This window comes from Homalodisca vitripennis, chromosome 7 (assembly GCF_021130785.1).
Source record: "Homalodisca vitripennis isolate AUS2020 chromosome 7, UT_GWSS_2.1, whole genome shotgun sequence".
Lineage (NCBI taxonomy): Eukaryota > Metazoa > Arthropoda > Insecta > Hemiptera > Cicadellidae > Homalodisca > Homalodisca vitripennis.
This window is the reverse complement of record NC_060213.1, coordinates 141,748,198-141,765,010: the sequence shown is the minus strand read 5'-3', so window position 1 is coordinate 141,765,010 and position 16,813 is coordinate 141,748,198. Positions and strand designations below refer to the sequence as shown.

General features: G+C 37.3%; 1 protein-coding gene across 1 annotated transcript in view; it reads left to right on the top strand.

Moving 5' to 3' along the window:
- LOC124366443 (acetyl-coenzyme A transporter 1-like) overlaps window positions 1-16,813 on the top strand; it is a 32,331-nt gene extending 15,518 nt beyond the window's left edge. The window contains exons 8-11 of the mRNA XM_046823002.1: window positions 10,511-10,695; window positions 12,071-12,188; window positions 13,702-13,917; window positions 16,478-16,813. Coding sequence (XP_046678958.1) covers window positions 10,511-10,695; window positions 12,071-12,188; window positions 13,702-13,917; window positions 16,478-16,675 — 717 coding nt within the window. The 3' untranslated portion in view covers window positions 16,676-16,813. The remainder of the gene's footprint in view (window positions 1-10,510; window positions 10,696-12,070; window positions 12,189-13,701; window positions 13,918-16,477) is intronic.

Here is a 16,813-nt window from a genome sequence, read left to right as displayed (position 1 = left end):
ACGTTTTTGATGCTGTACAGAAACCCTATGTATTTATTAAACTAATGTATGTGACCATATTATAGTAAGCATTATTAAAATAACAATTCAACTAAAACCCTTGATGTGATTTGAATGTAGACATGTTATTTGTTTTCAAAGCTTGTAAATGTTCCTTAAGAGGACTCGGATGGGCAAAAAATTTGTTTTACCGAAAATTGTTTTTTTGTGATTTTGTATTCCCTATTTCATTCTTTTTTAGAAAATACTTCACTTAAGATTTTCTGATGGATAGTTCTTTTTTTATAGCTGTTTTTCTAAAGAATTGCAAAGAGATTTTGACGTGCAAGTACCAGAGAGCGATGGCCAATAAGGAGGCCTATGATCATAAAGATCATTTCCACCTGCCTAAAGTGGTAATGGACAAAATAAAACCAATATTTAGGGACTTGGCTTCACCAGACCTTCTAAGGAAATGTTTACACGGAGGTACACAAAACCCCAATGAATCCGTCAAAAACATAATTTGGTCTCGACTTCCTAAAAATACATTTATGCTTAGGTCAACCCTTGAACTAGGTGTATATGAGGCTGTTGCTTGCTTCAATCAAGGTAATATTGTGAGATGTTTAGCTTTAACAATTATGCTACAAGCCTGGCAACAATTTGGTCAGACAAATGAAACAGAAAGATGAGATCCGAATCCGACAAGCAGAAAATGCCATCGAGGAATTAGAAAAGAAGTGCCGGCAGAGGGCAAAATTAACCAAATTAAGACTGGAAGAGTTGCTTGAGGAAGAAGAGGATCCAGATAACCCAGCATATGCCCCTGGACACTACTAACTGTAGTTTATTTTTGTATTTTTATAGAGTTGGTTACAATGAACTTCAAATGCGTTTTCTGTAAAACTATGTTTTTTGTTCGATAGGTACACTTTTCTCAAGAACTATTATAGGTAGCCTGTTGATTCTTTTTTTAATTTGTTCCCTAAGTAATAATCTACATTTTGAATACATATTATTGCCTTATGTTCAGTACTTAATTTTATACATCAGAGTAAATTGTAATTTTTTATGAAATTTTTTGCATAAAAAGAAAAAAAAATGTCACACGTTTATCTGAAAAGATTTTTTATAACCCTGTATTCAAAATGTTAAGAAAAGTACAAGGAGTAGAATAAAAAAAAATTAACTGGCTACCATTTATAGTTTTTAAGATAATGGTACCTAAAATACATCAAATTAACATTGCGGGGATAGGCCCATCCGACTCCCCTTAACCCTTTCATTAAAATGTAGGCCAGTTTATCCATTATAATAGCTTTCACACATCTTTTGGGCAGCTCCAAATTTCGCTGAACACTTATTAGAAAGTGACCTTAACTACACAAATGTAAAAAAAACACGGAAATTTTAGACATCGAAAGTAAAGGAGAAAAGTTAAACACGAATGAAGAATTACATATCTATCTAAATTATAATAAATATGCTCATAACATTTTAAATAGCAATCTGAAAAATAAGACAAACCCAATTTAAACAAATTAAAATATTAAAGACAGATTACTAATCAAAATTACAACTGTGTCATATACATTTAACATCTGTTTAAATGGTCCACATGTGTATATTTAGTTGTTTATTATTTATTTAGAGGTTAATGTACATTGATGATGGTTGAATACCGAAACAATGAAAACATTTTAAAAGGGGTTTAGTTTACTTTTCATTATACAAATACAGAGATAACCCTGTAATGTGGAGTTAACAATATATAGTAAGCATGTTAATTCATATATGCCCAACGCCACATTTTTGGGGCGGCACTAAAAAAAATTCTGACAGGTACATTTTGTTTATAAAGGGACTTTTTGTGTTTCTTACATGTTCAGTTGGTAGTAGTGATTGCAACAGTGTGTGTTGCACCTCTGCAGAAGCCTCATGTGTTTTGCTGTTGTATCTTTTCTGTCAATATTTTGAAGATTGAAAATGGATTCGGAAAACACGTAAGTAATTCTACCTGACACATAAGTAGAAGTTATTTTACAGTTGGATTTATTGTTTGTACATTACTTTAGTGAAAAATAATCATAAACTTACTTATTCAGTCACAGAGTAAACATAACCTCACTTTACCTACTGCCCCAAAATTGGGGCGGTGGGCATAGCAGGGTACATAGCATAGTCAAGCCAAAGTACATTTGAGTTCAGTTATATTTTACAAACAATAGGTAATACCATTCTATTTCCAACTGTTGTTAGTAAAAACAAATTTGTTAAGTCGGATTTACTTTGAGAAATACTTATGTCATCTATTTATTCCAGATACACCGTTGAAGATATACTGCAGTTTCTGGAAGGAAATACAGATATTCTCCTTACTGCTACAGTGTACACTGAGCCACCTGAAAACTTTTTGCAAAGTGATGAAGATAGTGCTAATGAGGAGGAAGACGACATAAATCGACTAACAGCTAACCAGCTGAGAGCGCCGGCTCAACTGCAAGCTACAACTCTTACCTCTGATGGACTTGATCACATATCTTTTGGAGATCCAGATATCACTGTAAATAATCCTGTAGGAGTAGACCTAATAGAAAAACCTTCTACTTCTAGTGATCTTTTAGACATTAGTCCCTCTCAGACAAGTGTCATTGATGAAGCTAATGATCAAGTTAATATTAGTAATAACGGTTTGATTGATAGGAAACGTAAAAACTCCTCAAAGAACGTTAGTTCTAAAACACAACCATGTTTGAAAAAGACCCATTCTGAGCAAATGAATAAAAAAGCTAAGAAAGAATCTTTGCCTACACGTAAATGGGAACAAGTAGACATAGTTCAAAAGCCTGAACATGAATGGGAGATGCCAGATTTCATTAATGTTGATCGAACACGATCGAGTTTTTTTAATTATTTTATGATGACCAACTAATTGATTTGATAGTTCAGGAATCAAATAAGTACGCAATGTTCAAAGGCCATCATACTTTTAATGTAACATCCCATGAAATACGTGTTTTTACTGGTATTCTTTTATTGAGTGGATACTGCTCTGTTGCCAGAAATCGTCTCTACTGGGACACAGGTGCAGACACGCATCACCCAGGTGTAGCAGCAGCTATGTCTCGGACAGGGGCGGCCCGTGATATACGCGAACTACGCGGCCGCGGGTGGCGCCCAGCGAGAACAGAATAAGATATTCTGTTCTCGCTGGTGGCGCCGCGAGGAGAGGGGCGCCGTGGGGGCGCTGTGCACGTGCGCCCTGCACTGACTAATACACCGCTACCCGATACACACGCCCCACCCCTTACGCGAGTGACATGGAACCGTCCGCATGACTCATATGTCTATTTCTGTTCGCAGTCTGAGTCTCGCAGTTATACATCGAGAGATTCCATACGGGCCCTGAGAAGCGCAATTAGGGGAGTGGTGTCGTACGGGAGTGGGAGAAGAGGGGGAGGGGCTGTCTGCCGCCGCGCCGTCGCGCCACAAAGCTTGCCACTGTCACTATTGTCAGTGAGCTGGATCTGCGTGCTGCGTACGATTATTTAAAAAACATGTTAGAACAAATTTAACATTGTCAGTATAGTTAACATACTTCCAATAGTAACAATTAAAATATTTCTATCTGAATTTAAACGTTAATGTATACAATTGAAAACTTAGGATTTAAGAACAATAATTTTGTTTACTTACTGAATGCTGTAAACTGGTTACTGTGGTAGAGCTTCGATCCCACTTAGATTAAAGTCACCCATTATCATCATCACTGCCACTCTCACTCATGCTGCTGTCACTGTCACTATCATCTTGCAAATTAATTGACGATATGTTCTGTCATTTCGTCAATTTGAGGCTCTAACCTAATGTAGTCTTCCTCTACTTTTTTGACGTGGTTTACACAAGATAACCATTCTTCAGTAGTTATTTCCTCAAATGTTGTTTCCACAAGCTGCTTTATTATTTCCATTGAAAAAGACACATTACGTTTAGCCACCCTCTGTTTCATGACACTCCATATCATTTTCTATAGGATTAAGTTCGGGGTGGTAGGGAGGCAAGCGCAGAGTTGAATGACCGTGTTCAGCCAAAATTGCATCAATTTTGAACATTTTAAATTTAGGTTTGTGTATATTAATCAAACTGTACAGCTCCGGTTTTTAGGCTACTTGTTTGGAAATTTATATATTTCTGTCTGATAGCCATTTAATCATGTCACCTTTTCTGGAATTAGATGTTGGCGCTCGGTTAATTTCGACATTGTGGTATGGGGCATTGTCAATCACAATAACAGAATGTTCAGGGAGATTGGGAATTAATTTACTTTTCAACCATTTCTCGTAATTTGCAAAGTTTCATATCGTTATGGTAATCGCGGTTTTTTTGCCTGATTCAAAATTTAGCAACGCGTTTTTTATAAACCCTTTCTCGTTTCCAGCGTGTACTATAATTAATCTTTTTCCTTTGCTAACTGGTACTTTACATCCCTCATTGCTGTTCGTCAGTCCAGGCTTTTAGGGGTTGCATGAGTCGTATGGATATAAGTTTCATCCATATAAATAATGGGTCTGTTCTCAGATCTGTACATGAGTAATTTTTTTCAAAAAAAATTACTCTTTTCTCTCGGATGTTAATTTTTTCTACCAATACTTTTCTGTCATTAGTAGCCTTCTTCCATCTAAATTCATTTTCTTTAAACTGCATCGAAGAGAGAAAGAACTACCTTTAAAATTAATTGAACTCTTCAGAACAGATAGCAGAGATTTTATTGTTGGTCTTTCGCCATGAATTCGGTGAAATTCATTTATAGTCCTCCTAATAACACCTACATCGAAATTGTCTAGATCGGTTTTAGGTTTTGTACGATTTTCGATTCTTTTTTCGGAGTGCTGAATACTGCATTGTCTTGAATTACTTTTTTCCTCTCAGAAACTATTTTTTTAATAGTTGTCAATGGCACGCCAGTTGCAGCTTTTACACGGACGAGAACATTGTTTATGTTTATTGCGGCGCCACTTTCTTTCTCATTTTTCATGTATTCATAAACGTTTGCTACGATTTCTCGAGCTTGGCTATGATACACTTTACCACTTCCAACTTTTTTCAAGAAGTTTACACCCGCCATTTCAGAAATATCACACGGAAATCCTATAAGCAGTAACGGCGGCAAAAACAGTGCAAGTATCACAGAGGCAAGAAGAGTGTTGAACAAGCAAGCGCGAGGTCCGCACTACACAGCTCCGCGATACAGACTGAGGAAGCGTTTACCCCCACTCCTCCAAATGAATGACAAGTAGACCACTGCGCATCGCCAGGCCAGGGCCCGTATGGAATCTCTCCATCAGTACGTTACGGTCACTGTTAGCGCCGCTTCGCAAGCACCCTCGGCCGTGACAGCTGTCTGTCTTACTATTTTATATAATTACATTGATGTGCATTGTACTGTAGTAAGTTGTAAAATTAATTGCCGTTTTTGATTAACACGAAATGTCGAGCAAGAAAAAAACATCTGGAGCATTTAACCGCAAAAGAAAGTTGCAGCAATCTAAAGAAGATGAAAAAGCAGTGTAAAGCACTGCAAAGGTTTTTAACAAATCCACCATTATGTGCGAGTGCATCAATAAGCGTAGAGGACAAACGAATTAGATCATGATGTTGACAATAATTTACCAATAACTGAATCTGAGGTTCTGCCTGGACCGTCAACCAGTCAATCTCCATAGTTATCTAGCTACAGAGACACCATTTCCACCATCAAATATTGATTGTGACGATTCTGTAGCCGCCACCAAAGTTGTGGATGATGATTTATTAGTTGATACAGTGATGTCATCGTCATCTTCATCTACGTCTGTTGTTACGCATAGTCAACAAAGTTCATTGAAATTGTAAGTTGACTTATTTAACTTACTTAGCATTTTTAGGATAAATAGGTCCAGCATAACGCACCGTTTCCTACCGTTTCATATGGTGGCCGCAAACAAAAAACACACAAATGTTTAAGCCCTTATTTGAATTTTATTTAAACCAATTTTTATTTTATACCACCATAACATAGATAGGTGTTAAAAGATGTTTTTAAAAATGTTTACTATATTTTAGTTAAACCTAAATAGGAAGGCCTATTTATTATATACTATAATAAAATATAGATATAAATATTGCATTAAATATTTGAAAATCCTGAAAAAGGGTAATTTAACAGAGTTATCACACATCATTACATCTCTTGCGATTACACCACGATGCCAACTATAATGTTTTGTTTTGTCTTCCAGGAACCGAACAAGGACACAAACACTTTACCTGTGATTTAAATGATTGTGGGAAGTGGCCACCCAAAATAAATGACGAGGTACGGAAAGTGCTTGTTGAACGAGGGGCCTCAGCAAGTCACTGACAAAGAGTTTCCTGCGGACAGTAAAGGTAGGAGATTTTCTTCAAATCATTACACAAGGAAGCTGTGCAACGGAGAACAAGTTCACGGAAATTGGGTACTATACTCAATATCGAAAAAATGCAGCATTTTGTTTTCCTTGCAAACTGTTTGGAAACACGAATTCTCTTCTTACTAGTGACCAAGGGTATTCTGACTGGCAAAAAACCTACACAAGGACTTTGACCAGTCACGAGAAATCCTCTGCTCATGTTAAAAAAAACTGTACGTTTTGGCGTGAGCTCTCTGTACGTTTACGATTAACAAAAAACTATTGATGAAGAACATGAAAGACTTATCCATGCTGAAACTGAACATTGGCACCAAGTCCTGAAACGATTACTGTGTATAGTACAGTTTTTGGGGACACAGGGGTTGGCCTTTCGAGGGGAAAAAGGATGTTCTTTTTGAACGTAACAACGGAAACTTTTTAAAATTGATAGAACACATAGCAAAGTTTGATGTTTTTATGGCCTGAACATGTGAGAAGGATCAAATCAAAAGAAACACACGTTCATATTTGAGCAAAAATATCCAGAGCGAGTTCATTCTGTTCTTGTCAGCCAAGATCCAAGATAAAAATCTTGCAAGACCTACAGCAAGCCACATATTATTCGATAATATTAGACTGCACTCCTGACGTTAGCCATACTGAGCAAATGACGTTTGTGATAAGATTTGTGAAGATTACTGAAAATGAAGATGTGGTAATTAAAGAACATTTTTTAGGTTTCATTCCTATTAAAGATTCATCAGGGTGAAGGTCTCACAGAAGCATTATTGAAAGAACTAAAGGAAACGAGGAATTCCTTTAAAAAAACATGAGGGGTCAGGGCTATGATAATGGTTCGGCAATGAAGGGAAAAGCATGTTGGAGTTCAGAAGAGGATCCTTGATCTAAATCCTAGAGCATTTTATGTTCCATGTGGAAACCACTCCCTGAACTTGGTAATTAACGATGGCAGCTCTGTCTTGCAATAGTGCAGTAGACTGTTTCAGTACCATACAAGAAATATATAACTTTTTTCTAGTTCTACTCAAAGATGGAGTATTTTGCTGAAAAACGTTTCGAGTCTAACAGTCAAACCACTCTGCAACACTAGGTGGGAAAGTAGAATTGAGGTATTATTACCCTTGAGGTACCATATTGAAGAAGTATATGATGCATTATATGAAGCTTCTCAAGACAAGAACCTTGATGCATTTGGTAGACAATACTGCCGTAGGACTAGTAAAAAAACTGCAAAGCTTCAAGTTTCTGTGTTGTATTGTAACTTGGCATGAGATCCTGTATAAAACAAACATGGTTAGTAAACTGTTGCAAAAGGTCACAAATGATCTTCAAAGTTCAATAGAATCTTCTTAAGAGTGTAAAATCATTTTTGGAAACTATGAGATCTGAAGAAAGACTAAAACAGCGTCATTACTGATGCAAAGGAACTTGCAGAAAAAAATTGATGTTTGCAGGTGACTTTGAAGAAGAAAAAACAGTTAGACCAAGAAGAGTTTAAAAAAAACAATTTTCTTACGAGAGTGAAGATGAAGCTGCAAGTTCTGGTAAAGATTTGTTTAAAGTAAATTTCTTCTTTGTTGTGCTTGATAGAGCAATATCCTCGTTAAATGGAGAGATTTGAACTGATGGAAAACCATAGTGAAGGTTTTAAATTTCTCTATGATATTGCTAGCTTAGGAAAAGCATGGAGTGAATCAGAGTTAAAGAAAGCTGCAAACACCTTGAAAACAGTTTTGAGCGGTGGTGATGGAGATGACAAACCAAAGAATATGACATTAACGGAGATGAGCTGTTTGATGAGCTTCAAATCTTTTGGACCAATGCTACCCCCTACAAGTCACCCAGCTGGAGCGTTGTCTTTTATAACCAAACGTGGTTATGTGGATACTTTTCCAAAATATTTTTGTAGCATTGAGAATCTTGTTAACGCTGCCAGTATCCGTGGCCAGTGGCGAAAGAAGTTTTTCCAAATTAAAAACTGATAAAAAACTTACCTACGATCAAATTTGAGCCAAGAACACTTAAGTGGTCTAGGCAACCTTGGCGATTGAAAATGATGCCCTAAATGAAATGGAAACGGACATTCTACTGCAAGAGTTTTCAAAATTAAAAGCCAGACGAATTCCTTTTTAATTGCAACATTGAGTATCTTAATTGTAATTATTAGGCTATTATTTTTTAATTTGAATTGTCTGTAATACAACCTGACGTTTAACAATGACTTGTACACACAATATTGATTGTAGACGATTTTGTGTTTTCCATCATACATCACATACCGTAACTTAAACTTAATAATGTAATGTATCGTAATTGTAGTCTACAATGTGTCACTGTATTTGTAAATGAACACTGGTAAATAAACATAAAACTCTGGTTTGTCAGCTATTTTTTTTCTCCTAATTTGTTCCCCTTTGTTTACTATTTAGGTACAAGGTATGTGACATTTACCGTTCTACGGTGTAGTGTATGACGGTTTATCGGGGGGGGGGGCGCCAAAACTACTGTTTGCTTACACCTATAAAATTAGCTAGGGCCGGCCCTGGTCTCGGACCAGATTTAAAGAAATCCTTCGTTATTTTCATGTTGCAGACAATAACAATCTTGATGTTACAGACAAATATACCAAGATCCGACCTCTTTGGAAATACTTAAACGAAAAGTGGTTAGAATATTTTCCTAGAGACGCGTACGTTAGCATTGATGAGTCAATGGTAAGGTATTTTGGGAGGCATGGTGCAAAACAGCACATACATAATAAACCAATAAGGTTTGGTTTTAAAGTTTGGTCGATGTGTACACGTTTAGGCTACATTATTCAAGGTGAACCTTACCAGGGTGCATCTACAAGCAACACCCATCCACATTTAGGTTGTGGAGGGTCAGTGGTAATGAACCTTGTCAAAAGACTTCCCTCTGACAGTAAATATAGCCTGTTTGTAGATAATTACTTTACATCACTGCCTCTTTTAGAAGAACTCAAGGAAAATGGCCATGATTGTACTGGCACAATTAGAGTTGACAGAATCGAGAAGGCTCCGTTAACTGACCACAAATTATTAAAAACTAAAACTAGTATTAAAAAACTAAAGAGAGGAAGCTTTGAGCAATTAAGTGCCAGAAAGTCAGGAACTACTCTTGTCAAATTCAATGATAATAGTGTTGTCACACTTGCATCAAATCGTGCTGGAGTATCTCCCATGGGTTCATGCAACCGCTGGTCACAGCAGGAGAAAAGAAGAATTAGTGTCAAGCAACCATTGTGTGTTGGATTGTACAATTTATACATGGGGGAGTTGATAGGCTTGATCAAAATGTCTTAGCCTACAAACCAACCATAATGATGAAGAAGTGGTATTTGCAACTTATCTTATTCCCACTTAGTTGCAGCATGAACAACGCCTTTCAGTTGTATAAGCAAAGCCCAGCCGGCAAAAGTAAAGATGCTTTCGACTTTCTTGGGTTTATCAGAAAAGTAGTTCAAGTGTACCTGAGAAGAAATGTAGGCCGTCCATCAATTGGAAGACCATCTAAGAAGTCGAGGACCCGTGTTCCAGATGGCTTACGCTTGGATGGCATCGGCCATTTGATTGCCTCAAATACGCTGCGCTGAATGCGACAAGAATACCACCAAGAAATGTCAGAAATGTTCAGTAGGATGCCACGCCAATTGTTTTGTTAAGTTTCATTCCCAGTAGAAAAAAAATCATTCTGAAAAATCTAAGTCATAATTATGTATTTTCGAAAATATATGTTAGTTTTAAAAATAAGATTTATTTCAATTATTATTTTTAAATCATGTAATATTTGAATGAAACAATATATTTAGGTATTACATGTTTGTTCCTTACATGCCCAACGCCCCATTTTTGGGGCGGTCAATTATGGAAAATCCATGAATGTAAGAATTTTTAAATTATGTTTCTGGTTCATTTTTAAGATATACTAATACAAATAAATGGGTAAAATTTAATTTTGAAACCTAAAAATAACTTGGGCATATATGGGTTGAATTGGTAAGCGCATTTAATCGGTTTCTTCCTTAGTTTCTAGATATGTGACTCATAAGTGTGTGACAGATCAGTTTCAGTGCATGTGACTCCATCACCTGGCTCAAGCTGGTTGGATCTGGAGTACCCCGCGAGAAGTACGCTATGGTCACAGTGGATCTCATCCCGATCAAGATGTTCATGCTCCTCATGTTCTCCAAACGTTTAACGGGCGAGAAGCCTTTTCAAGTCTTTATGAAAATCTACCCCTTCAGGTAAACAAAAATGGATATCGTAAGTATTCCAAACTTTATGATGTTTAGGTATAATGGACAAGCCTCTTTCTGGCTTTGACCACAAAAATGTTGATGATTAGGGATGGATTGGTATTCCTTAAGCCAATGGCACTCTGCCTGATTGTAGTAAACTTTTTATGGGATATGGTTGTTACGGAAGTTTGTAATCCAATTTGCAAATTTATATTGATCTCCCCGGGAATCGAACTCGTGACCTCTCGGTTAGTGATCCGTTTACCCCTTCACTACCGTGAAGATCAGATTTGTGGCTTTGCTCGCCATTTGATTAGCCGTGTGTTTGCTATTAGTGATGCAAAAAATAGACCTTTTGGCTAACGTATTATAAGCCTTAAGGAATAATATATGGGTTTCTATTCTCCGCCACACTTTTCTGAGATCGGTGATATGATGTAAAATCTTTATATTACGTGATACGAGTCCGCGACACCACGTGTCGCCGAGGTTGTGTGCAAGAGTTCAAACCTATATCTTATTTTTGATTTTGATTTTGAGATGTCTTGTGGACAAATAAGCAGACCTACAGAAAATACATTTTTTACAATCCTCGACCAGATAAAAAAAATTGTGTGAGCCTATTGGCTTCATTGAAACTCAGACAAATTCCCTTGTATTTACATATACCATCATCCAACTCAGTGTTGCCAACACATAAATGATGCTTCATGCAAACTTTTAAGTCTATAGATCACTTCGTGTTTTGGATATTGTGAAGACAGACAGACAGCTCTCAGGTCCTCGAGTGAGAGGATTTGCTAATACTCAGCAAATTATAACATTCCATTTCGTTATAGAAACACTGATATCCCATAGCCTTCCATATAGAGGTAGTAAAAAAATACGAACCGTAAATATAAAAAAGGAATTAATTGACCCCACAAACCTCCTGCCGTTCTAGCATATTATTTTACCTAGTAAAGGTCATACGGAAACGTTTGAAAAGAAAACTTTATTAGTAATCCCTCTAAGGGACCAATATGTATAACCAGTTTATAATTCATCACCTGCTCTGAGACGATGTTATCTCGTATTTGGTAAAATGTATTTAAATGATTTATTTGCATCTTTTATTTCACATCTACTTTAAGTATCCACAAGTCTCGTGTAAAAATTAAATTTTGATCTCTTAAATGCAATCTAAATAATCTGTGTATGAGACTTAAAATGTCCTCATGAACGAAGATTAAAAGGCAATGGCAAGAATGCGGATATTAAGTAGTATAATGTTCAAAAACGGTAAGGTATTCTCCATCAGAAAAGTAGGTGCGTTCTCTACTACTTGCTTTAAATTAATTTTATTAAGGGTAAAATTTCCAATACCGAACCTTATTTTCAGACTGGGCCTCAACTTGGTTGTAGCTGCTTTCATATGGGCTATTCCTTATATGATAGTAAACAATGAGATCCCTCTCTACTTTTACGGTTTGATGATGCTGGTCTACGGGCTTGTGTCGGTGAGTACGTTTTATAATTACTTCAAGTAGAATTAAGCTGTTGGTACACCTGTTTAGTATGCTATAATAGTACTGTAGCGTGCAATTTGTTATCTTATAATATACCTTAGTTTCAAATAGAATTTAGGAGTCATATAGTCGTAATTGAAATGGTATAAATAATACCCTGATCTCCAAAATTTTAACCAGCGGTATTGCTTGCTTTGGTTAAATCCAATGGTCTCTACGAAATGGGGTAGGATCAACCAAAAATAATCAAGGCAAAATAACAAAACCGAAGATTTGTACAGATTTTCAATTTTTTTGGGGGATTGAACTGGTTTTAGTGCGAGTCTCGCATGCTAACCATATTAGGTTACTATACATAAATGCATATATATATATATATATATATATATATATATATATATATATATATATATATATATATATATATACAAGACCATGAATTAGTAATAATGGTCACTGGAGTCACTAACAAACTCCGTGAACAGAATCAGACCAGCTGATGTTTTTCTATTGAAAACATCTTCTTTAATATTAAATACATTGTGGAAATAAAACCTTACGTTTTACAAATGTTATGAAACTCGAAAAGAGAATAAATATTCACATGAACTTGGGTATTAAGCTTTTAGCGATGCTTAGAAGCTTAAATATGCTTAAAATAAAGTGAAAAGTCAAAAGTAAATTTAATATTTACTAACAAATTCTACCGGTCTATCCTTTCACGATCGCACTTATTATTGAATATCATTTATTGTGGAGAAAATATTAAATTCTAATCCTAACTAATACAACGTGGTGTGAATATATAAGGTTTCCCCGATTACCTTACTTTAAGCTTTCAAAATAAAATAAAGATTTGCTTTTATTGCAGCAAAAATATGTACATTGTATGGCAAACGTCAATACGGTGTTTCTAAAGTTCAAGTCATTCATACAAACAATGCACATTCATAAAAATACAAGTTTACAATCACGCCTTTTTCATTCATCGCCAATGCAACCCACTTAGTTCAGCAGAGTCAGTTTTCTAATTGGGCGGTCTCCCAGTCGAATGCAAAAAGCTCACCTGCATTATAGAATGCTTGAGAAACCAAGAAACGTTTGAGACGAGTCTTTAACGCCTTAGGCTTTGGAGAATCTTTAATTGAATTGGGCAGTCTGTTGAGGAAATGCACACTGCGAGGGCAGGCGTTCATAAACCACCGTTTTGTGCCTCCCAGTCCGGTAGTTTGCTCTGCCACGTGTCTCATACATGTGTGTGTGTGTGTGTGTCACACGTCTATCATTGTTAGGATCCAGAATCGAATCCAGGCTGGGACATATCATTTTTAACACCCCAACAAACATTATCCCAACGTATTCTTATGTAGTGTGACAGAAGGTTCTAGACTAATCCTTGTAATCACTATACAACTCCTGTACATCGCTTTAAATCTTGGTTATGGACATTTGAAAGCATTCAATATGATTGTAATACAAAATGACGGCCACGTGTGTTACACAGATCACCATGTACTCCATGTTCGTGGCCAAGATGGCGTTCTTCGCACGGTCCAGCGACCCTGCCCTGGGAGGCACCTACATGACCCTCATGAACACGCTGAACAACATAGGCTCGTCCTGGCCCAACTCTCTGGTGCTTCTGTTGGTCGACCCTCTCACGTTCAAACGCTGCCCAACAGATGACTCCAACACTTGTTCCACGTCAGAACTTACTAAGGTTAGTAATGTCTTTTGTAACTAATAAAATATGTTACACTATAGTTATCATACAACGTGTAATCGTCAATTGCTACTAATTAAAATAAATTCTTATTTTTTATAAAAATTTTAAAAATATTATAATTTTAACTAATTAAACAAAAATTGGATTAACATTGCCTGTATAGATGAGAAACATATTGATTGGATACAATATTAAGACACTAGGAATTTAAATAAATCTGCTTGGTGTTTAATCCTTACACGTTAAAGCCACAACTATCAACAAGTGAAGCGATTTTATTTTTTGTTTAAAGTTTCTTATTGACGACGGAAGGTTTGAAAGGATAGCAGGATTTCAGACATTTTCCATCGTAATACTAGATTATAAAGGGTATACCACAACGTTTCGAGGATTGGAATCTATCCTCTTCGTCAGGTGGGGGAATTAATACACACAAAAATAAAGTATCATCACGCTTGTGTAATTGTGATATGTAGCGCGGTTCGGTTGGCAACAAGTGCGCCGGTCACTGGCCCATTGTCACGCTTCTCAGTCAGTTGCTGCCCAAACATCATGGAGACTCCACTGCGTTCTGCCGCCAGTTGCGAAGTCCGTAGTGTTATTCGTTTCTTGACCGCCAAAAACGAAACTGCCGTTGAAATTCATCGTCAGTTGTGTCAAGTGTATGGTGAACATGTTATGTCCGTTCAGATGGTCCGTCGTTGGCGTGCAATGTTTTTGGAAGGAAGAGAAAATGTTCATGACGATGAGCGTAGTGGCCGACCGGCCAATTCTCGGCAACCTGACGTCATTAATGCTGTACGAGCAGTTATTGACAATGATAAGCGAGTGACTCTCGATGAAATTATGGATAAACTGCCGTCAAGTGTTGAATTTAGCCGGTCATCTGTGCACAATATCACGACAGAAGATCTTCAGCTTGCAAAAGTGTGTGCAAGATGGGTGCCTCGCTTATTGAGCAATGCCCATAAACAACAACGAATGGCTGCTGCCCAGTCTTTCTTTCTTGCGATTGTTTGACGATGAAGATGAAAACCTTTTCAGTAGAATAGTCACTGGTGATGAAACATGGATTCACCACTCAACTCCAGAGACCAAACGCCAGAGTATGGTGTGGCAAAAAAAAGGAGAGGCAGCTCCTCAAAAAGCCAAAGTTTTTGAGTCGGCAGGAAAGGTAATGGCTACAGTTTTTTGGGACTGCCGTGGAGTGTTATTGATTGACTATCTTCCTCGTGGCGAAACCATAAATGCAGAAAGGTATTGTGAAGTTCTCACCAGACTTCGGCGGGCAATACAGAATAAACGGCGCGGACTTTTGTCGCGCACGGTTCTGCTTATTCAAGATAACGCCCGACCACACGCTGCTCGTGCAACAATGGAACTTTTGAGGAAATTTAAGTGGGATGTTTTTGGTCATCCTCCATACTCACCAGATCTTGCGCCTAGCGATTTTCATCTGTTTCCGGAGCTGGAAAGACACCTTGGCGGTCGGCGATTTGCCAACAGCGATGACCTTCAAAATGAGGTGGATACTTGGCTTAAAAATTTGGCGGGTGAATTTTGTGATGCTGGAATAAAAAAACTACTTCCTAGATACCAAGAGTGCTTAGAAAGGGATGGTAACTATGTAGAAAAATAAGGTATGATGTAAAAAGTTGAATAAATGTGTTTCAGTTATTTTTTGAGTCTTTTTAACTTTTTCATAATTAATGGAAACTTACTTTTTGGATACCACTCGTATTAATACCTCCCCCCCCCTGACGAAGAGGATAGATTCCAATCTTCGAAACGTTGTGGTATACCCTTTATAACCTATAACGATGGCAAATGTTCTAAATCCTGTTATCCTTTTAAGCGATCGTAATCACCATATAAGTGTCTTGCAGAACAATCGCATGCAATGTACCACAAAATGTTTGATCAAGATTAGTAATTTTAATCACTAGAAGAAAACTGAGAAGGCAAACTGCTGAGACTGGCAGACGAGATTGTTGGGTGGAGTAAGGCGTGTTTTGGTGTATTCTTGTTATACTTTTCAATACAATATTTTTTTTGACATCGCACCGTTCTCTTCCTATGTGTATGCTTCAATATTTTTAAAAAGTCTGTTTTTACTTTAAAAAAATAACAAAATACAGATTGCATAAATACGTTTCCAAATCTTTCATTGCCAAATAAATTGAGTTAAAGAAGATTATGTTGGGGGGAAACCACATTAAGCCAGGGTTAGTGGTTGGTGGTTTATAGATACAATAATGCTTAATACTTAATAAAAGATTACGTATGTCTTATTTTACCAGGCGAAGTTAGGACTAAGAAGCCCTCTGTAACACTTACTCTGGGGACCAACGGCTTAAAGGTGACTGAACCACCAACAATGGCCGGGCAGGCGGGCCGCTTGCAAGGACGGGATCGCTCAGCGGTTACTCATAATCTGCTCATCCAAGCAGCAGCCACGCTCGACTTTGCTTGGCTCGGTTATATTGCGATAGTCGCCATAGGCAACCTCCAAACTAACGAAGTACTATTTGAATGTTTGATACAACTGTTGCAGGACTGTGTAGGCGGATGTGTGACCCAAGTGGACGGCTACTATGTGCTGATCGCTGCATGCATGATATTCGGTCTGCTGTGGCTGATGTGGGCCGGTCCCATCACTCGAGAACTGCAGAAGAAAGACCCTCAGGAGTGGAAAGTGAAGTCACAACGCCAAAAGAAGTTGGAGCAGTCGCAGTTCCTGCAGGGACCCTGATTACTTCCGTCACGATACTGACCGAATGACCCATTCATTAAATCACATTATTGCGGAAGTATACTTTTAAGGATGACAGAATCGTGACAGTAATTTGATATATAGTATACGAGTACAATAATAAACCTTTTAACACGT